This window comes from Chaetodon auriga, chromosome 20, assembly GCF_051107435.1.
Source record: "Chaetodon auriga isolate fChaAug3 chromosome 20, fChaAug3.hap1, whole genome shotgun sequence".
In the NCBI taxonomy this organism is placed as follows: domain Eukaryota; kingdom Metazoa; phylum Chordata; class Actinopteri; order Chaetodontiformes; family Chaetodontidae; genus Chaetodon; species Chaetodon auriga.
The window spans coordinates 1,662,017-1,683,620 of NC_135093.1; the positions used below are offsets into that span (position 1 = coordinate 1,662,017).

Genomic DNA, 21,604 nt, shown 5'->3' on the forward strand with positions numbered 1-21,604 from the left:
TTAGACGCTCAGGCAAAACTGAGGCATCTTTCATGTAAATCTTGAAGGTTTTTTTCTTCAGTAACCAGGCCTGCGGGGGGGGGGGGGGGGGCACACGGCGCAGAAGAGCCCGGGGAGGTGAGGAATTTAAGCCTCCTCTGTGCAACAAGCTAATTACCCTCGCTAACGACTTCATTTGCATTCAGCTCAGGGTTTTCTGAGGATGTGTTAAGGGCTCCCATGATACAGCAGCCACGTCCGGGGGCTACGCCCCTCGACACATTCCAGGTCCTCATTAAGGGTCTCATTACACAACACTTACCTGTGTTTGTTTGTGTGCATTCGTGCTTCTATCTCTCTGAGGGCCAATTTGGCTTTGAAACCATTTGAAAAGTGGGTACATTTGCTAAAGGAGGACGTTTCACAGGGCTGTTTGGCAGTTGAGACGTAGGTTTGGGGTGTCAGCTTAGAGCCTTATTATCGGTGAGGGTCCTCACAAGGAGAGACCTTCAAATGTATGTGAAGCAGCGTGAAGATCCACAAACCCAAACTGCAGCAGCACACACATAACAATGCACCACCACAAAATCCATTATCATATAAAATGGCTGCAAAGCGTGCAGGCCTCAGGTGGACTGAACGGTGATTTAAGGGCAGTGAAGAACAGACCTGCTGTCCCATGCCCCCACTGGCCCTCAGAGCTGCCAGTTCTGGAGGCACCGGCAGGGGTTTAGCACCAGGGATGGGCTCAGAGATGGGCATGCCTGGATGATGAGCGCCGGGAGCCATGATGCCCGCCGCACCGCTCATCTGCTGGGCGAGGAACATGGCACGATCTGGCAGTTTGTTGGGCTCGGCGCACGCCTGCTGCCACATCGGGATCTTCTGGGCTAACAGCTCCTTACCCTGAAAGACAGAGGGAAGAGAGAGGCTGACGCTCGGCTTTCAGGCGCCTCATATGTGCTCATATACTGGGTCCATCTGGACTTAATTAAGGCTGGATGTCGAGCTCCATTCTGATCACAGCAGCATAAAATCGACAGCGAAATTATTTTTCTTTGCACATTTTATTTGGATGATTTATTTATTATTATTTGGATCTGTATTAAAATTCAATTATGATAAAGAACACGTGTGTTTTTTAATTCAAAGAAAGCAATGTTCCGTTCCACGACGCAAGCAAACAGCCAAACAAAGGTACACGTCACGTTTGGAGGTGTCTGGGTGGGATGTCCCTGTGGACATCAACGTGACGCGAGGAGGGACAGAAAGCGGAGACGGGGACGAACACGCAGATGAGACGAGGCTCGAGCGGCAGCAGAGAGTGAGAGATGTGAATCCTCTTTATGAATGCGCTCAGTCGAGATGCTCCATCTGGTGCTTGAAGAGCAGAGCGCCGCTTCCTCCATACATTATACAGAAGGACAGTTACATAAAGAAACTCCTCATTTGCATTCAGCGGCGGTAAATAAACCAGGGAGTCCTACTGGAAAGACAGCGGAGAAGAATCTGCTGCTCAAACAGTTTTAACTGCACCAGGCCGGTGTGGAGGATAAACACAGTGTGGTTCCAAGGTTGTCTGTCCCTGCTGTGCCGTGTGGGCGTCGGCGTGTGGGTGGCATGATCACATAAATTAGCACATGCACAAATATAAAAGTACAGCAAAAACAAATCTACATTAACAGGGTGAGCCCGGCGTCACTGGGCGCTCATGCTCCGGCTGAAACAGCTTTTCGGCCGAGTTAAAGCGAATCCTTCTCAGTGTCGGTGAAGTCTTTCCCTCTCGTGGCCGTTAACGCTCGCAGGAGGCCGGATTAATTGAATTGGGATGAATGGGGTGTCAGCCGTGAGTTCCTGTGTGTGTGCAGGAAAGCCTTTCTCAGTGTTTTCTCACTGCTGGTAGAAACGATGAGTCACTTGGACCTCTGTTAGCCCTTTCAAATAGCTAAGGTAAAGCGTAGGTGGATCAGTGCCTTCGCCGATGTGCTGATAAAACCGACTGTCTCCTCTTCCTTCATCCTCGCCTCCCTGCTCGCCGACCACACGGAGGAGAAGCGCTCTCTCGCACAGTTTGTGGGAGATTTGCCAATTTGTAAAAGGAACCAGTAAGTAAAGAGAGCGCTGAGACCAAAACCATCAATGGTGTTCTGGCAGATCGTTTTCTACCACCGCAGCACAGATATGTCCAGTGGCGGTGGGCGGCGTGCATAATCCGACAAACACGGCCGTTACTGAGCTTGTAGCGTTAGCATTATGCAGCACACTGATTATATAACGTTTATGAAAACATTGAGTCAGTCTGTTTGTAACCCTTCACCGTCTCCAAATCTGAGTGTGTATCAGAAGACGCCACCTAAGAACAACCTGGAAACACCCGCAACCACGTCACAGCACCCTTCCAAAAACCTGGTTCAAGCAGCACGAGGTCTTAATCTGCGGCTTCATGTCTTTCAGCCATCATTAATCTGCTGATCTTTTCTCAGTTAACTGATTACAGTTCAGATCATAGAATCATTCACTGAAGACATTCAGTTCATTTGTCATATGTGACAAGAAAAGCATCAGAATTTCTCACTGATGACGAGACCCATCGATGTTTCGCTATTGTTGCTTGAAAAAATGATTCATAATAATGAATTTTGTCAATCGACTAATGAAGTTGTGCACTAATGTATGCGAGAATCATCTGTGCTCCTCGGCCCAGCTTCAGGCGAACTCAGTGTTTTTCTGCGTCGTCAGTTTGTGTCCTGTGCTTCCTCCCTCTGTCTATCAATCACTCATTCAGACACTTTCACTCCCACACACAGCCAGTCTGAACCAAGTGTTCCTGTGGAAGTAGGTCGTTCTCTCTCCCACCGCCTCCCGCTTCACCCTCCTCCTCACCCACTTCACATGTCCCCAGTGTGAAGGGGTGAGAGGTGGGCGGGACACGGCTTCCTCGGCCGAGCCCGTCCCCGCTCACCTTGCCGTGGTAGGCGCTGCTGTTCTTGGCCACGGCACACTGACGGTCCACCAGGAAGCAGTACCTCCTCCTCTCCTCGGACAGGGCGTTCTTGTAGCCCTCGGCGATGTAGTTGTCCAGCTCGCCCTGCTTGTTGCTGATGGCCTCCACGTACTGGGGAGAGGAAGGAAAAGGACGGCATGAAAAAACATGGCGGCATGTGCTTAGCAGGATGTTATCTCACTGCTCTGACGTGACCAGGTTAGCCAAAGCAAAGTCAAATGACCTAATGTGAATTGAGGTGAGTGTCGTGTGTTTGTGGCTCTTCAAACAGTCCCGTCACTTCCTGTAAATCTGGCCCGGCCTGAGAGGACCACAAACAAAAGTCCGTTGTGAAAACTGGCTGAATCAACTCTTCAACAGCTGAGGCTGCGAATGACTCGGGCAGATGATGGACTGTGCTGCATTAAACTGAATCAGGCGCCGTACGTCACCGTCACGGCACATAAAAAGCAGACAAACGGTGCTTTCATGTCCTGCTTTGAAAATCAAATAGCTGTGCGTTTGGAAAATGTCACATCAGACCTGAAAACCATGAATTAGAACAAAAGGAGTGCAGCTCGGCAGACTGTCTAATTACACGCTGACTGCTGTCTATCCTTTCTGCAGAGTGGCTGAATTAGAGCGCTTGCTTTTCCAACCCTTTGGCCTTTAAAGGCATTCACCCTCTGCTGCTTCAAGGATTCAGCCCACTGAGTCCTCTTAGCGCTTTGTTTTCAGGTACAGGACGTCTCCTCTCCACCAAACAAGTGGAACCACTCATTCAGATCCGCCATCACTTTGACGTTTCTTCAGGTAAGTGTCACCTAACTGAGCGCGTTTGAAGATTCCCACAGTGCTGAATTACATGAAACGGCATTCTTCAAGTGCCAGACAGCGTCGAGCTCCAGTATGAGGTGCTAATGACCGGAGTTGTTTGCTGAGAAAGTCAGCAGCCCACGCACAGTCATACACGACTGGCTGGTCGGACAAACACCGGCGCTGCTGAAAGCTGAAGTCTGGATGCAAAAACAAACTGCTGCTGCTGCTAAGATGTGACTTTAAACGAGGTGTTTAAGTTACCTAACGCTGTGCTGTAACCATCAGCGCATGTCATGCACACCAGATGTGCTAATTAGATAACCAATTAAGCTAACTGATGCATTCATTAGTAGATATTTCCTCCTCCACAACAGGCTCGTAGAGAAAAAGGAACGGATTAAAAAGGCCGACATGTATGTTTCCAATCACATGAATCACAATGAAAACATTAATATTAAGAACACAGACTATGTTTTTATTCAGGGTTAGTCCTTCTTTTTAGTCCTGCACAGGCTCAGAGATCATCAGAAGATCATCTCTGGGGTGAGGCGGCGCTCTGAACCTGATCACATCATTCACTCGGCGGCTTCACCTCCTCTGAGAAAAGAACACGTTCACGAGTTAATAATAGACGATAACGGTCGGACAGAGATTCAGATTCATGGCGGTTAACTCGCTCACCGACTCTCTCAGAACTGTCGGACCTGCTTACGGACAGTTTGAGATCGAGGTCGCATCGTCACAGGATGCACAACAGATGCCGACAGCAGCAGAAAGACGGCCGATTCCACCGATTACCTGCAAACCTTTGCTCGTCTCTGTCGTGACACTGAAAGTCCAGGAGAAAAAGTCAAAGTCCAAGAATAAAACACCTCGTCAGCATCAAAGAGGAGACGGAAAGGCCTGATTTCTAAATAATGACTGTTTTACTTCACTGTGACAGAGTTCAGTCAGGAAACTTAAAATCAGCGTCAGCATATTTAGAACAAATGAATTAGTGAAGGACACCTGAATCATTCAAATCAGAGCCTCCTCTCCTCTCAGAGGCTTCAATTACCGAAAGCTGTTTAATTTACTCCTCTGAGGCTTTAACGAGGAGAGCCAAGGTCTCTTTTCTTTGACATGTAGCCAAGTTCAACCACCTCGTTACTCATTTATTTTAGGCTGAAATAAGCTTTTAAGAGGTAGAAAAAGGTGTAATTAATCAGCTGACATGTTTCTGGGAGATGAACGTTTTGTTTTTGGTGTCAGTTTTGACCCACGATTAGGAGTATTTTTCCCTTTGTTTTTGTCTTTGCACACAGTTTCTTTGTGTCGCTGGTGGAAACGCTGCTGGTCTCCTGACGTGCCACATGGAGGAGCCACAGTGTCACCTCAGATCCTCTCACTCTCGAGCGTGCGACCCTTCGCATCAACATGCAACCGGAAGAGCCATAAAAGCCAATCGCCGACATGAATATGAATAAAAACTATTTCTAAGAGCTGAACGAGGTCCTCCATGTGGGCGCACAATGGCTGAACACGCACCGATCACCCACAGTGAACGTTAAGTGGTGACAAGCCAAAGTGGCAGCAGCAGACGAAGACGAAGGCAAGTTATGAATCATAAAAACAGCGGAGGTGGAGAGGCTTTCAGGTAGCCTCCAAGAACACAGCGGCGACCGTGTGGATCAGATTCAGACCCACATGCTGAGGTCAGGGCGACCGCGAGGGCGCTGTCAATCACCAGAGCCACAGACGGGGGCGGGAAAACCTGCCACAGGATCCGGATTGTGTGCAGCTGTGTGTGCGTTTCACAGGTACTCATTTATTTAAGAGGATATTAGGTGGAAGCTAAAAGGTGGTTTACTCTGGAATCACATGAAACCAGGAGGCCGAGCTGTGAAGCCTGTGAAGTCATCCTCACCTGGAAGAAAAAGTTTCCTCCTACTCAAAAACTGTGACGTAACGTTTCCGTTGTCTCAGCTGTAAACCTGCAGTTTGTCAAAGCTGAACATCAGTGTTGCTGCATTAAAGCCTTGAATGGGAGTCAATGGCAGTCCATCACACAGCACACATCCTGTAACCCGTCATGAATCCGGCGTCATTCTGTTCCTTAGACCTGACGCTGAAGTCCATCGGAGCGTTTCATAACAGATCCCTGGACAGCATCACTACTTTGACAGACATTAAGGCACATTTATCCACCGCGGCTCAGCTCCTTCTCCATTATTTAAGTAGTTTTAATACATCAGGCCTGCTGTGCGCGGCGCACAGCGTCGTGATACCGAGCCATAATTAGATTCCGACTGGCCTTTCGTGCCACTGCCAATCAGGCGCTCCTCCCCTGAAGCTCCGTCTTTACACAAAATGGACGAAAGCTGCTGCTCCTGGTTTCTGCTGACAGTGAGCACAATCAGCATATAAGACGTGAGCTGGGAGGGCGAGTGTGTGTGTGTGTGTGTGTATGTGTGTGTGTGTGTGTGTGTGTGTGTGTGTCCAGTATTTATTGACTCATATTAAAGATGGTTCGAACCATCAGAGTAAAAACTGCAGGGCCTCTGATGATGATTAGTAATTAGCCTCAGAGCGTGAAACAGTGCGACCTGACGGGGGATATTCAGCGCCGTGTGACGTGTGCACTTTCTGTCAAACACGCTTGGTGCAGAGCTGAAAGCACATCTGCACAGAAAGGATCCAAGTGACTTAACGATCTTTTGCTTTAGATCCACCATGAGACTCTGGCCTTGAGAGAATCATCTCAACTTTGTGCAATCGTCCGAAATTATCAAATTAGCTAACGATCAAATGCTTTGAATCAGTATGCTAACACGCTAAACTAAGACAAACATGCTAAACATCAAGCTGTTCTGCAGTGTTGTCATCATGGGCGTGTTAGCATGTTGATGCTAGCATTAGCTCCAAGCACCACGAGAAGGCAAGCGACAGACGACCAATCGCGGCCGAGCTGCTGATCTGATGTCTTATCGTCTCTTTGATGCGTGAACGTCTGTCGCCTCGTGATGTGCTGCCACCTCCTCTGATCTCCATCCATTAAAAACGTGTCTTCGTGTGTCACTCACACGAGGCAGGAAATTCCCACTTTTCCTCCTCCGTCATGGCTTCCCTCTCATGACAGGAGGTTAACTGCGTGTTTGACTGGTGTTACTACTCTGCGCTCACACGTCGGGAACCAGAATGCAATCAGCTGCAGTGATGCTTCCCGTCAAGAAAGGTGTGTTTCCACAGGCCGGGAGGCTCGTTAAGAAGAGACGGTGAAACATACAGACGGACAGAGACCTCACTGTCTTCTGCTGTAACAAGAGACGAGTCAAGAGAAACAACAACTGAAGCACAAATGCAACAAAAATAGTCTCTGAATCCTGACGTAACGTCTCCTCTCCCACAACTACTTCACCTGATTCCTCAGTTCAAGTGCCACAGGCATGAATCATAATCAGGGCTGCAGCAAGTGATAATTTCCTATATTGATTCATATCTATCGTGTCCTCGTTACCAAATGACGGTTTCGTTTCTAAAATGTCAGAGGACAGTGAAAAGGCGATGTCTTGATTGCTTGAGTGGGTTGTTTTCGTCCATCCGACTAAAAACTTAAGATATTCTGTGTACAATTATATGAAAAACAGAGAAAAGCAGCAAATCCTCACATTTGAGGAGCTGGAACTGGACAATGTTTGGCAATCTGAGCTTGATAAAGGGCTTAAATTGGTGGTTACTGGCCTCCTTCTGCTTGTCACCCCTCAATATGATGTAAGACCTCAGGTTTTGTGTCTCAGCGGTGAGCGGTGAGCGACTCTAATGAAAAGCTAAAGTTTGGGAACCACCGGCTTAATATTCAGCACTCATCATAAACATCTAACGTTAAAGTTCCTGCATTCGTTCTTATTACAGAGAAACACAAACATTCTGCAGGACTTGACGCAGTGGCATCATCCAAAGCCACAAACGAGCCCCTTTCCACCAATCACACTTCAATAACAAACGTACCAGGACATTTATCAGGCGCTCAGGCAGCGGTTCAGAGCTTTACGGCCCCTGAGGGACACGGCTGGAAACAGGTGACTTCCCATCGCCGGCGGTTTTAATATGAACATCAGCGACGAGCAGGAGGAGTGAACGGTGATTACTTTCATCTGTGGTGTTTCTCTTCTGCTCCAAAAGGCAGCAGGAAGCTGTTGCATCACTTAATTAAAAGTTGGACAGCGGAGACGCAGCACTGAGGTTTACGGTCTCATTTTGTCCATCCTCAGGACAAACCTTCAGGCTCTGTCCACCACAAACACCCAGACATGTAACTGCAGCATATTCTGCCTTCAAAAAGGCAAATCTGCCCTTTTATCTTTGGCTGCGAGCTTCCCGGTGCAGCCGCTGGTGTCTCCTGTTCCTGCCAAGGCCTGGTTCCCATGAGGGCCCATATGACGCACAGCAAGAATCTGGCTACCTAAACACACTGTCAACACGCACGCACGCTACACGGGCGGTCCACAACACATGCTAACACACACACAAACACACAAACACAGGCGCAGACGGAGTGCAAACCGTTGCCGAGGCTGCGCAATCCGCCGAAGGTCTGATTCTGAGCGTCAAACACAGACGCTGTCATCACAAAAATCAATCCGCGGTGGCTTTAATATGATCTGGATCGAAATACTAAACACTGCAGGGATACGTCAAATATTTCTCATTAATCTGTTTTTAAAATGTCAGAAAAACGAATGAAAATTTTGCCAAATTTCAATGAAATGTGTAAACAAGACTTTGAGATATTGAACCCACATGTGAACCCACCATCAATGCTAACACACACACACACGTGAACGCACCGTCAATGCTAACACACACGAACACGTGAACGCACCGTCAATGCTAATGCTAATGCTAACACACACACACACACACACACACACACACACACACACACACACACACACACACACTCTGGCCTCTGAAATTCGAACGGGTGTTTTATTTTGGACGTTGGGTTCATCGGAGAGCTGAAGCCGGAGCGGCGGTGGAGGTCTGCCTCCTCCGCTGAGACCGGCTCTCTCACACCCGATAAGCCATTAAAGCCCAGAGGAACCGCAGGACTTTGCAGCTGAATGTTCCTGTGCTGTTGTTCCTCAAAGCCCCATGAATCGATTTTCGTAACAACCAGCCCGGCTGCCCCTTTCACGCTCCAGCAGCCGTCCGTCGAAGCAACACTAACAATTACACAATAATTACCTCCCCTGCTGCTCCTGCAGAGCGGTGCAGGCCGCCTGCCTCGGCCTCTGGAAGTGCTGCGCAATTAGCCCTTAACCTCTGACACCGTGTTTCTCTGCACTGTCATGATGAGTTAAAACCAAACAGTCTGCTGAAGATTTGGGCTGACATGTTTACTCTGAGCTCCTTCACCAGAGGTTTGTGCATGAATTTCAATTTTAACAGATTGCTGGACCAAAACCGATCAGCTGGGATGTGATCAGGAAAACAGCCTCGTAAACTCGTTAGAATCGCTCTGATCCTCCAAGATTTATTGACCTTTTCTATCATTCTGCCTTTAAATGACATTTCATTTCAATACTGGACGAGCAGAAGATCCAAACGACTGCTTCATCTGTGGTTCGAATTGGAGCAGAGATTGTGTCCACGACGCCTTAAAAACTTGGTAAGCATGAATCCAGGTGCATCCACTGACACAATACCATGTGATCTCACAAGGCTTGGAGCAGAGGGACAACGAACGGCAGCTGATAACTAACTGGATTTCCAGGTTTGAAAGAGAATCTACCTTATTCCCAAACGATGTCTGCTGAGAAGCCGCAGTGGAGCTGCAGGTGAGAATGACGGGCTGTCAGTGGATGGAGCCCCATATTCCCCGTTCCATTCTGGGTTTCATTATTTGGATCACACCTGATAGCGTAAGTGCCGACAAGGCAGAAATATAACACCGGAGGTCCATCAGCCACAGAAGACGGCCGAGGTGTTCCTCCTGCTGCCTGCGAGCCTTTAAAATCCGAAGCTCAGATTAAAGCTCATTACTGTCTGACCACGCACAGACACACATAACACACAGCATAAAGACTTCTACTAACTCCCGTCGCCCTCTCCGTCCCCTCCCTCGTCTCTCAGCCTCCCACCAGCAGCTGATTGGACAGACAGCGCAGCACAGCGGCTAACGGCAGCATCCCCTGTGCAGGTTGTGTAAGAGGGCACGCCCACCATGTGTCACCACAACACCTACAGACGGGCGAAGAGACTCACGGCGTCTCCTCACGCCTCCACTCAAGCAGTTACCTGAACATGAGGGAAATCAACCCTCCACCTGCCCTAGATACCGTCAACAAGCCTTATGTAACACTGAGAAACAGCAGCAACTGATCAAATAGATGTAAACAGTTAAAGTTACGGGAAAGTTCGGCTGTGCTTCACACGACTGTGGTTTGTTAGAATCCAAATTCTGGGGCATCTCTCACTGGTTTTCAGGCTAAAACCACATGACCATATGATTTATTCGTGAATCCTCCGTGAACGTAATAGTGATTAAACTCTGCAGGGTTTGAGGGGAGGACTGAGCGACTCTTTTAAACCACTGTAAAATCTTTCTGTACCCTCAAATGTCTGACACAGCGGGTTCAAGTCGTAACCTTCGCCATCTCCATTTCCCTCGCTGTGAAGAGCCTTTCAGACCGGCACCCAAACGGCGTGCGCCCGGCCGGGGGTCCCATCCCATTCAGCTCAGCATGTCCTATCCCATCAGCGCCGGCAGCAGTCATGGATTACCGGGCGCGCTGAAGCTCAAATCCCATCAGGAGGAGGGAAAAGCATCTAAGAGCCAGCTCGTAGAGCGCGAGGCACACTGACGAGTCAGCGTGAGTTCACCAAAGTCTGCGCTGCTAATTCGAATTCTGACTTTGCTGAAATGAAGATGAAATAAGTGAGGAGAATGTGTTTTCTCCAGGGGCTGGGCTGGGCCGAAGCAAACAGGATGTTTTCTTGGAACTGGTTTTTGTAGCCATGTTGTCCTGCGTTTGTGCTCCGGCCTTCCAGCTGGCAGTAAGGATCCTCCATCAGCCGCAGAGCGCAGACATCTGTCTCAGTGCTCACTGATACACAGAAAAAGCTTCAGCCGACCAAAGAAGCACCAGAGACCATTCAAAACAGGCTCCTACACACACACACACACACACACACACTGACCTGCATCTCCTTGTCTCCATACTTGGAGGGGTGCTTGCTGCCCTGGCTCTTCCTGCGCAGTTTCTTCAGCTCTGCCTGGCACTTCTCCAAACTCTCCCCTTTGCTCTTGTGCTCCATCTGGTACTTCTTCAGCGCAGCCTGAGGGGGGCAGCACAAAGTCAGCGGGTCGGCGCTCTAACGTTTCAGCATCCACAGATGATATTTTACTGACACGCACTCATCTCAAACTGCCCTCAGCTCCTGTTTTAGTGCCTGACTGGTGCAGAATGGAAACTGGAGAACTGAAGGGTTGTGATGTGCGAGGGCTTAGCTTAGCATACCACCCAAAATTTGTTATGATATCAAACTTTACTGCAACCCAGACCTAAAAACAGGGTTCAGCAGCACTGAAATGATATTTTCTATTACTCCAAAACCTGTTAGTGTCACAACACACGCTGCTATCCGAAAAATCAAGGAGCAAATCTGAAATGTGTGAAAGGGGTCACTCTTAGAGTTTCAGCTCACTGTTTAGCATCCAGCCCATAAATGTACTGTCCTGGTTTGTTCTCACTGCTTTCATAACACGTCCAGTCACAGCAGGCGGCGGAGAAGCTCTAAAAACCTGCAGCACCGACAGCGAACAGCAGGCCGACGCGGTCAGAGGCACGCCGAACAAAGGTTTACATTATCCAGGTTTAAAGTGATCCATTTTCTGTTTCTGCGTTTCAGTGCACGGTCTCAGGGGCTGGAGAATATCCCAGCATGCACGGGGTGAGAGGCAAGGTGAACCATGCATGAGTCTACCACAGGACGGGTGTGTATATGTTCTGAAAGCACGAGGTCATGAAGTGGCTCGACGGCTGATTTACATTTGAATCCATCAGGACGTCTGACAGTAACGATCCCAGTGATGAAATGTTTGTGGGAGGGAGTCCAAGCCGCTGATTACCATAAAGGATTTTTTTTTCTTTTATTTATTTTTCTTTTTTTTTTTTTGCAAAACAACTCATTTTCACAGAATGAGTCATAATTCACAGGGCAGAGTGGGAAGTAATTTATGTAACTCGCTGCAGTGGTTTGGATGAAAGCCGGTGGGAAATTAAGGAGAGAGCGTGCATTTTGTCTCCGGCCGATGATTTTATGAGAACACGGTTCAGACTTCGTTCCCCATAAGCTTCGCTCTCTGGAGGGACCTAAGTGACGCGGAGCAGAGTTAAAAGTGGAGTCTCGTTCAAGCACATGGCGGGTCAGGTACACTGTTATATAACCAATCAGAGTATGATTACATATGATCATGACTGCTGCTTTAAATGCAGCCCATTCAATGAATAATTCAAGTTCTTTAATGTAATGGTGAGAAAGACGTCTTATGGTGGAACTCTTATGAGAAAACGAGGCTAACAATTAAGTTGTTCATACCCACATGTAAGATTTAAGTACAGCTAGCTGAGGCTCAAGAGTAGCTGCTGAACGCTACCGAAGCGCTCACAGCAGCATGCTTACAGCTACACACAGCTCACATAAAGGCATCATCTCTGTCTGTTCACCGTCCTTTCAGCTCCGTTTGGGTCTCAACAAACTGACGTGTCGCCTGCCGTCTGCTGCGCACGCTGAGTTTATCAGCGCTTGTTTCTGTGAACGGCTGCTTGCAGTTGCTATAAATTAGGCTGATTTGAGCGCTGAGGCTGAACCAAACCGTTTATGTGCTGTAAAACTGAAACGATGAGCTAAAATCAGCAGAGCCGGGCGATAACTCAGCGACTGCGCACACGGGCTCGTCAAACAGACAGGAAGGGGGTCTCACGTTCAGGTAGCGAGCGTCCAGCTCCACCTTCTTCTCCAGCTCTGTGAGCAGCTCGTTGTGGAAGGACTTCAGCTGTGAGACAAAGACAAAAACAAGGCAACAAGCACAGAATTAACTCAACCTCAAGCACGTATATACACAACCACAGCGGATGATTTCCAAGAAGGAATGTAACGTCGCAGTGTTGTGGTGCACGAATGGCTTGAAGGGATGTTTTTGTGCTGCTGTCGGAAATGTCACACCCAAACGATGAGGGAGGACGTCTGGTATGTAAACGCAGGACAGAGTGAGTCTGCTCTCTGTGCACGCACAGCTTCGTATGTCCCACTCAACACCTGTGTTTCTCTCCTATCATCCATGTTGGGAGACATTTTCTTAAACTGCAGCAGCAGGATATGTGCTGAAAATGTGGAAAAGTGTGTCATAAAGGTTTTAATGTCTGATTTAACATTGTTTTTGCATTAATTCTCATCCGAAAGCATCAGTGTCGAGATTGTAATGTGTCCTGTGACATGCACAGCCTTAAAGGATGAGCACAGTTTAACAACACCTAATGTATCACAGCCTGCGTGACGATGAAAGTTGGCCAGTTTACTGTTTGGGAAGACTCAAATGAAGATCTTTTTGGGACCTGAACTCAACTGCGATGGCTGTAATTCACACATCACAGGATCAGTAAACAAACGGTTCTTCAGTCAAGCTGCTGCCTTCAGTAACACTCGAAGCTGCAAACACAGGAAGAGCGTGTGCTGCCGAGTATTACATATCAAAATATATATTGTGATGTGGAGACTCCAAACCAACTGGCCCACAATCTGTTGGCTTCCCAACTCGCGGCTTAAGAAGTGCTGATTTTAGCAACACCACCGCCATCACCACATGCTCACCATCTCTTCGAGCTGGATCTGGATCTGTCTGTGCACTTCAGCCATCTGAAAAAGCACCTCCCCTGCAGAGAGACGGCAAAGAAGAGAAAGACAATAAACAAAAGGAGGGAGGGGAGGGGGAGAGAGAAGAGAGAGAGTCATATTAAAGCTTTCCAGTGTCTGCGGGAGCTACATTCATCGTGCAAAAAAGACCATGCAGCCACACAGAACGGATGAGAGACAGGTATATGGTGTCGAGGGAGGAGGAGGAGGAGGAGGAGGAGGAGGAGATGGACAAGATGAAACATCTGTCATGATACTGACAAAGCAGACGAAACCCATAACGGTGACAGAAATCAAAAGAACGTCACAGAAATATGCAGCACAGACAGAAGGAGTGAGAAATCAAAAGAGTTTATCAGCAAATCTACTGAACGTTTTCAAAAGTGAAGCTAAGGTTTCCCAGATTACCAGGAGCTTACAGCACTACCGCTACCAAACACACAGGATTTCATCTTTGCACTAAGACATATGCTGTATTACAACAGAACAGGGGGAAAACATCAAAAAGCAGAACCCAGAAACGCTAAAGAAATAAAAAAAAAAAAAAAAAGAAAAACACAAAAGATAAGTAAAGGATGATTCATGCAGCAGGGAGGTGCGTGTGGTTTTAAGATACCTACATGCTGCCTCTTCTGAATATGCAATGCGTTGTAAAAAAAGGAACAAAAAGATCTAGTTTGAGCAAAGAACAGAGGGATAGAGACCTGGAGAGACAGTGACAGATCAAACTACCCCAAGAAAAATGAGACACACGACAGGAAAACACTCAGACGGGCAGTTCATCAGACCCACAGGAGGCGCTGCGCCCAAACACACACTGACTGTCAGGGTGGTGCTGGTCTTTGAGGTACAAACATCCAATATTCACATCGACAGTGTCACACAGCTTTTATTTCGTCATTTTGATTCACTTAAAAACAGTGTACCATTACAGAGTCTGTCCAGCAGAGAGCGCTACCTGGCAGATTGGTCATTTTATCAACAGGAATTCTCAAATATTCTCAAAAATCCAGGACTGAGGTAAGATTTTTCACAGAAGAACAATGAACTTCAGAGTAAATATGAGTAATATAACAACACTAATATCATGACTGAACTCAGGAATTAATGCATCAGTAGAAGAACTATATATAAAACACACTTGAACGTACAATTACACATAACAGCGCCTCTTCTGAAACATGCTGCATGTGTACTGCAGTGACCTACAGGGCGATACTGACGCTGTGTGCCTGTGGTGAGATAACATCAGGACCTAATGCTGATCAGCCGAGCTCCACTATCTACAGCATCTGGAGTAAATACAGACGATCCCACAGAAAAACGTCCTCCAGCTGCAGCGGCGCGATGCGCCGAGAGCCACTTTACTCCAAATGAGTCCACTAATGTGCATCAACGATACTCATCTGCGTCCCGCATAATGTGCTCCGACGTGAGATAATTCATGTTGCTCTGATGTGAAGGAGCGCCGGGCGAGGTGCGTGGGTGGGCGGCGGCGGCAGACCTGTGGACGGCGGACAGTCACGAGGGGACGCCGCCTGAACTGGATTAATGGCTTTAATGGAAGCGCTGTGGTCATGCAGAGGAGAATCAGGTTGAGCAGGAGGTGGAGGGCAGGAGAGAAGGGAAGGAGGCGAGTGGATATTTTCACTGGATGGTGCTGGACTGAACTCTGAGGTGCTGCTGCTTTACTCGAGCATTTCCACGACTTCATTTCAGGTGGAAAAAAGCACTTTTTCCTCCACGACCAGCCTGATGTGTCTTATTTCAAAACTCCTTCCTTATGTGCTTCCTTCTGTCCTTTCCTCTTTTCCTATGTCGTTAATACACTTTGCACCCTTCAATTGCAATTTTACTCTTCTTCACTTTAAGTGCTCCTCTAGTTTCAGTAAATTTTACTGCTAACAGTCGCTAAGTTTAAGATTTGAACACTTCCTCTGCCACACATACATATGGAGGTAAACTGGGCAGGAAGCAGTTGTTGACCCCTGCATGCAGGTCTCCAACACGCCGCTCCCGTCTCCAACACGCCGCCCATCTGCTTATGAAAATGCACTGACAGCTTTAACACCGTAGAAGTGTTTTGACTGCCGCAGGACGGGGTATTAGGAGCAGCGAGGCAGATAAATGCACTGGCGTGTACTTTCAAACTCTCCTTTGATTCTTGGAGGGCGCCCAACACACACTCCATCCCATCCATTAATAAACAGCCACCGGCCATTGACAGGCTACAGCGACTGGGCTGAACTCAGGCACTTCTATCACACACACACACACACACACACACACACACACACACACACACACACACACACACACACACACACACACACTGATCTCAGCCTGAGGGCCATCAGAAACTGCACTCGATAAAAACACGTCGAAGAGAGGATTGACAGGATGTTAGCCTGCAGAAAGCAGCAGATCGTCAGGGTGCTGGGGTGACTGCCTTTCATTCATGTGTTCGTTTGATTACTGCTATTCTGATTTCACTCCCTTCAGCACGCTTCGTATTTCTAAATGGTGTGCAACGTCAAAATGTGACGAATAATACAGTTTTTTAGGGACGAAATAAGGAAAGGCACGTTTTTATGACAGGTGTGTTCATCCATAGGCTGATTGAAGGTGGTGTTCAGTGGTTCTGTGTCCTCCTCCTCCGGGTGGAGCAGAGAGAGCTTCAGTGTCTCTTCACTTCACGCTTCAGGAGAGCAGATGGCCAATCAGAGGTCACACTACCGACCAGCTGCCACAAAAACATCAATTTTTATATTTTTCACGGATAATTCTGGTGATCAAAGCCATAATTCCTCTCAGATCTAAGGACAATATTCACCACAGTGGCGTCTGGGAACCTGGAGGGTCTGACCGCTCGAGCGTCTCTGCTGCAGAGTTCCCAGAGTTCAGCGGTTCACTGGCCAAAACTACACAGAAGCTGAATCATCCTTTGAAATCATCGTTCTGTGAGAGAAACTGCTGCAAACAGCCAACAGGTCCCAGAGCGTCCTGAGCAAACGACTTTGTCATCACCTGGAAGGTCCCCAAATTTCTGGATGTTCTTGTTTGGTTGCAGCCATCTAATCCAAAAACCTCTCCACCTTGCATTGTGAAATACTGGACTTCCACCCACCACAACTAAGCTGCTTACTGATAATCAGAGCAGATCACAACAGCTGAGGCTTAAAGGGGGTAAAGCGCACTGTGGTCCACACCCAGCGTGCACGGGTCCGGATCAATACCCGAACACACGAACGCTGCTTCTCGAATCGTTAGTGAAGCATCTCTAAAAGTGCAAGCTGGACTTTCTCCCAGGCTGACTGGCCTCTTGCCATTTCATGCCAGGGTGCATGAGCATTTCATCTGGCTTCTAGCAAAACACCCAACCCACTTAAGCAAAAAAAAAAAAGAGGCAAGTTATTGTTTGTTTAATACCCACAAGATCCAGTGTTGAGTCTGAGATTGAGAGGTTTACGGCACACGTGGAGGGAAAGAAGGAAAGCACCTAAAAACAGCTTCCAAAACACAGAATTAAACCGGAGAATTACGGCTTGTGTGTCAACCCCCGGGGGGTCAAACGGGGTAAAGTTCACTGAAAAGGAACCTGCAGCTCACAGTACTTTGAACATCCTATCAAACATCAAGCGGTCAGTGTGTGTGTGTGTGTGCAGTGTGTGTGTGTTGAGCAGCTGTGACTGCAGGGCGAGAACAGGCCCATCAGTCAGAGCGGCCAGCCCAAGGGCAGCGCTCACATCTGGGTTTATTACCCCGGCTACTTTCCATGTGACTCCTGGGCACAACAGAGGGTGAGAGAGAGAGAGAGAGAGAGAGAGAGAGAGAGAGAGAGAGAGAGAGAGAGAGAGAGAGAGAGAGAGAGAGAGAGAGAGCCACAGTTAATGGCCATATGGAGGAAGGTGTTTTATGAAGGGTGCATCTCTGCAGGGACTGTATTATAGGAGCCTGAAAGCAAACACAAGCAGCTCTAATCCCCAGAAAGCTGCAGTGGAGGCAGTACAAGGTGCTGCAGGGAGATTTGTCCTCCTGAAAGCCGCATGACTGACACCCTCATTGTTGTGCTCTTCTGGGTATTTAATTTCTCTAAACACCGGCTGCATCCATGTACGCACACAAGGACACACGCACGCATTTCGACTACAGCAAACGCAATTTACATTTTAAGCAACTGCTTAACTAGAGAGTGACTTGACAATGATGAGTTTTGTTGCCGTTACAAGACAAATTTATGAGCATTGGGTGCATCAGGAGTCCGCTGTGAAGCAACGTAATCTGTAATCCTGCAGCGTCCTGGCAGTAATATGGAGGCTCAAGCGTCTGAACTAACCATGCTGTCACGTTCCTGGTTATTAATTACAATAACAGTATGAATCCTTGCAATCTGATGACACACTTGTAAGCACGTCATGTCATAACGGGGCTGTTTGTGTCTTTACTTCTGCTGTGCACTGAAAAGAAAAATGAATCAGGCTACAGAAGATCGATAGGAATGACTAGCTATACATAATCATTACAGGGTGGCTGATGGGGTGCAAAATGGAGACTGATTATCTGAGACAAGCTGGAAGCGAGGGATGGAGAGGGTGGAGGGAGGGGTGGAGGGCATGAGGGGAAAGACGGAGATAAAATCTGAGAGCTTTTTGTCTTTCACCAAACACACGAGGACCTCAGGTGGTCAATATGATCCCTGGCATTTCCTCTAACTCCTCATTTCTGGCCTCTTAATTGGGTCCCACAGTGGGGAAACAGCACCTAACGATTTTATTAAGTGTTTTCTTGGAGCGATCCATCAGCCGCTCCGTCCCCGTTGCTGTTTGTCTCTGGAGCGAGTCACAAAAGGCAGACGTGGTTTAATGAGGCTGTAAGAAGGATCCCTTCACCAAAAACTCAGGCGTTGTTTTAAAAGGCGGCGCAGACACGAACATGTGCGAGGGTTCAGCGACGGCTTCGCGCTGCAGCGTGGAGACACTAAGCTCACGCAGAGCTGACAAGTGGTTCCATGTTTGGGACTCCCAAAGGAAGAGAAGAAACAGGCATTAGAAGCTGCTTCCCACGATGATTTCTCCATCATCTGGACGTTTGTTCCACGCTGCAGCGCCTCAGATCAGAGCGTGTACTTCACATTATTATCAGCACCATTAAGTCACCATTTGGCTGAAACCCCACATCAAGGACAATGCGACACCTCGAGGACATTTCATGGAGCCTAACACGCCTTAACACCCGCTTACGTTCGCTCAATCAAACCCTCCCTGATCTCCTTTTGTACCTTCACCGGCACTCGAGACGTGCAGCCTGCTGTTGACAAGACAGCTTGTTTGAAAGTGCCGATGAATGTGACACCCGAGACAGAAACATGAAAGAGAGGCAGAAGAAAAGCGGAGGACAGGTGGTGCTGGATGTAGTACTGAGTGGCGGGTGGGGCTGATCAAAGTGCAGGTACTCGGGCCCGTGTGCTCTGCTGGCAGCCAGGTTTTGATTTGACCAGAGGCTGCCTGAAGGCTGCTAATGAGCAGCGAACACATCGCTCTCTGTCTCGCCTTCCTCTTTCTTCTGTGTCTCTGCCTTCGTTAGGTGTCTCTTCCTCTCTTACTTCCTGAGGTGACTCGAGGACAAGGACTTCCTGAAGGGCAGCAACAGTAAAGGAGAGCCAAATCTGTGCCGCGGAGCTGTTCAGACAGACGGAGGACAGATACGTGTCCCATCTGAGATTGGTCGCTTGGGTTTTGGGAATTAAGTAGGCAGTTGACCCCGGATGGAAATTAAAATACATGACAGGTTAAGAGGAAAAGGCCCAAAATTGATGTGCACAGCAGGAGGGGTGAGGACAAAGTGACACTTATTTAAGCGTGACATGTCTGTGGCCCCTCAGGTCAGCCTCTCGAGCACTTCAGACCCCGTCTCTCGGCCCCTCTGGTTCGCCAAAGTAACCCTGAGGTCAAGTAACCCCTTGATTGGAGCAACCGCCCCTGCAGTTTATCTGGTTGGCTCAAGCGTCCCTCCAGCACTCGGGTCCTTGCCATTGGCCCAACTGCCGTTGTAGATACCCAAATGGCCGTCGGACTGGCTCCTCTGGTTGGTCCAGAAGCGCCTGTGGTTACCTCATTACTGACGCCTGTTTGTCACTTGGTCTCTGCTCCCACAGAGACACAAGCTCACATCACAACACATTTCCATCCGTCCGTCTCGCCTTGAGCTGAAACTTGAACGTGGACGTGAAAAGAACATCGGCGCTGTGACAGCACGTCACCAATCACTCAGCGTTACGTAACTCAATCAAGTCTAAACTCAGGATTATCCCTCAGGTCCGGCTGCTTTCACAGACTTGTCATCGGTTGATGATTCTCGTTGGGCGCGAGAAGAAACCATCCCTGAAGGATAATGTGCGTGGGAGAGCGGTTTCATTGTGAGATGGTGAGATGACGAGGCGGGCGGGGGGGTAACAGGAGGAGAAAACACTCTGAAAGAGTGCTCTCGCTGCAGTTTCCCTCCACGCACAGCCAACGCCGGCTGAATTCAGATTGGGGTTGAAGCTCGAGGGAAATTCAGGCTGTGCCGGCTCAGAGAAACAAGGGTCGCGGCAAGGTCACGAGTTTTTCCTCAAAGTGAGCAGCGGCAGGTTTCCAGTGCGACACAGTTGGAGGGAAAACGAGCAAATACCGTGGAAGAATTTCCCTGAGAGACGCTCGGAGTGGACGGTCTCGGCGTGGCTCGGGACGCCGCCTCGCCACCCCCGTCCCCGAGTCGTATTATTGCTTTCCTCGTCTGCTTTCTTTGCCTCTGCTTCCAGGAGCAGGCGCTCATATTCCTGCTGCTGCCTTTCAGCTGTGCAGCATGAGCGGCGACTTAAACCGCTTCTCTCAGACAAAGTATAATTATTTCAGGGACAGACGAGGAGAAAATTATACAGTAAAACCCACCGATGAATACTGAACCACAGGAAGGAAATTTTGTATTTTCTGACCCACCAGAATTAAATTCTCCCCTGCTGCTGCCTAATCGAGCCTGTGATATCGCTGCTTGTATCTGAGCCTTGTTCCCATTTGTGAAAGCCTTCTATAGCAGTATGGATGATGGAGAGGGGGAATACGCCTCCAAGGCCAAGACACTCTTCTAACTCGTGTTCTGCGTGAATTAATTAACCAAAGGGTAATTGTTTCTTGGACCTCGAGTTTGACCATGTGCGTTAACCTTAAATTGTTTTAATGAGATGGATGTTACGCCGAAGCATGTGTGGCCCTTGGCGATGGGAATATATGAGAGAATGATGAGGAGGAGGGATGGAAGGAAGATCTTATTAGAGCCTGAAACGGCGTATAAAATGTGTGGATAGAGGGAAATCTTTATAGAAGTTTAGGCTTTATAAGTAAAAAATGGTGATAATACTCAGATATATAAGCACAATGTGTGTTAGAAGCTGGTTTGTAAGTAAAACTAAAACTTTCTTTGTAATGACTTTGGGGAACCGCGGCTCATAACATTCGCCGTCGTGGATCTGATGCAGGTCTGGATGTAGATGTAAAACGTGGTGGACACAGTCACCACAGGGAGGTGCAGGAGGTGTTTCTGTCTTCAGGGAGGTGCTTTAGGTGGTTCTATGACTGTAATCTGCACAATGATTTTTTGTTTTTTGTCATTTTTGTTTGAGTCTGATACGGTGATATATTTTATGGCCACACGTCATTTTTCTTGCTGCCTATCTGGTCCTGGTATAAAACTCTCCACTGCTGCAGGCTGTAATGTCTGTGACAGCGTGCTTTTCTCCTCCTAAGATGCAGGAATGAAAGGCAGCAGCTGGAGGCTCTGACGACGTGACAGGTGGAGATACTGAATGTGTGTCATCAAATGGACGTTCCGATGGAGAATCTGCCGATGTGAAATCTCTTTCATGCACAGGTTACATAAAGCAAAAGCCAG

At 48.2% G+C, this 21,604-nt stretch overlaps 1 protein-coding gene across 7 annotated transcripts in view; it reads right to left on the reverse strand.

The window, feature by feature from the left end:
- Positions 1-21,604, reverse strand: part of baiap2b (BAR/IMD domain containing adaptor protein 2b) — a 56,470-nt gene that overhangs the window by 10,515 nt on the left and 24,351 nt on the right. For 4 of the 7 annotated variants that reach the window (XM_076759874.1, XM_076759870.1, XM_076759875.1 and 1 more), the window contains 5 exons: positions 13,637-13,698; positions 12,750-12,821; positions 10,964-11,101; positions 2,942-3,094; positions 649-885 (listed from right to left, as the gene is read on the reverse strand). In XM_076759874.1, the coding sequence (XP_076615989.1) occupies positions 649-885; positions 2,942-3,094; positions 10,964-11,101; positions 12,750-12,821; positions 13,637-13,698 (662 nt within the window). Of the gene's footprint in view, positions 1-648; positions 886-2,941; positions 3,095-10,963; positions 11,102-12,749; positions 12,822-13,636; positions 13,699-14,298; positions 14,311-21,604 lie in introns of all 7 variants that reach the window. The other 3 variants (XM_076759869.1, XM_076759872.1, XM_076759871.1) reach the window with 1 other exon arrangement.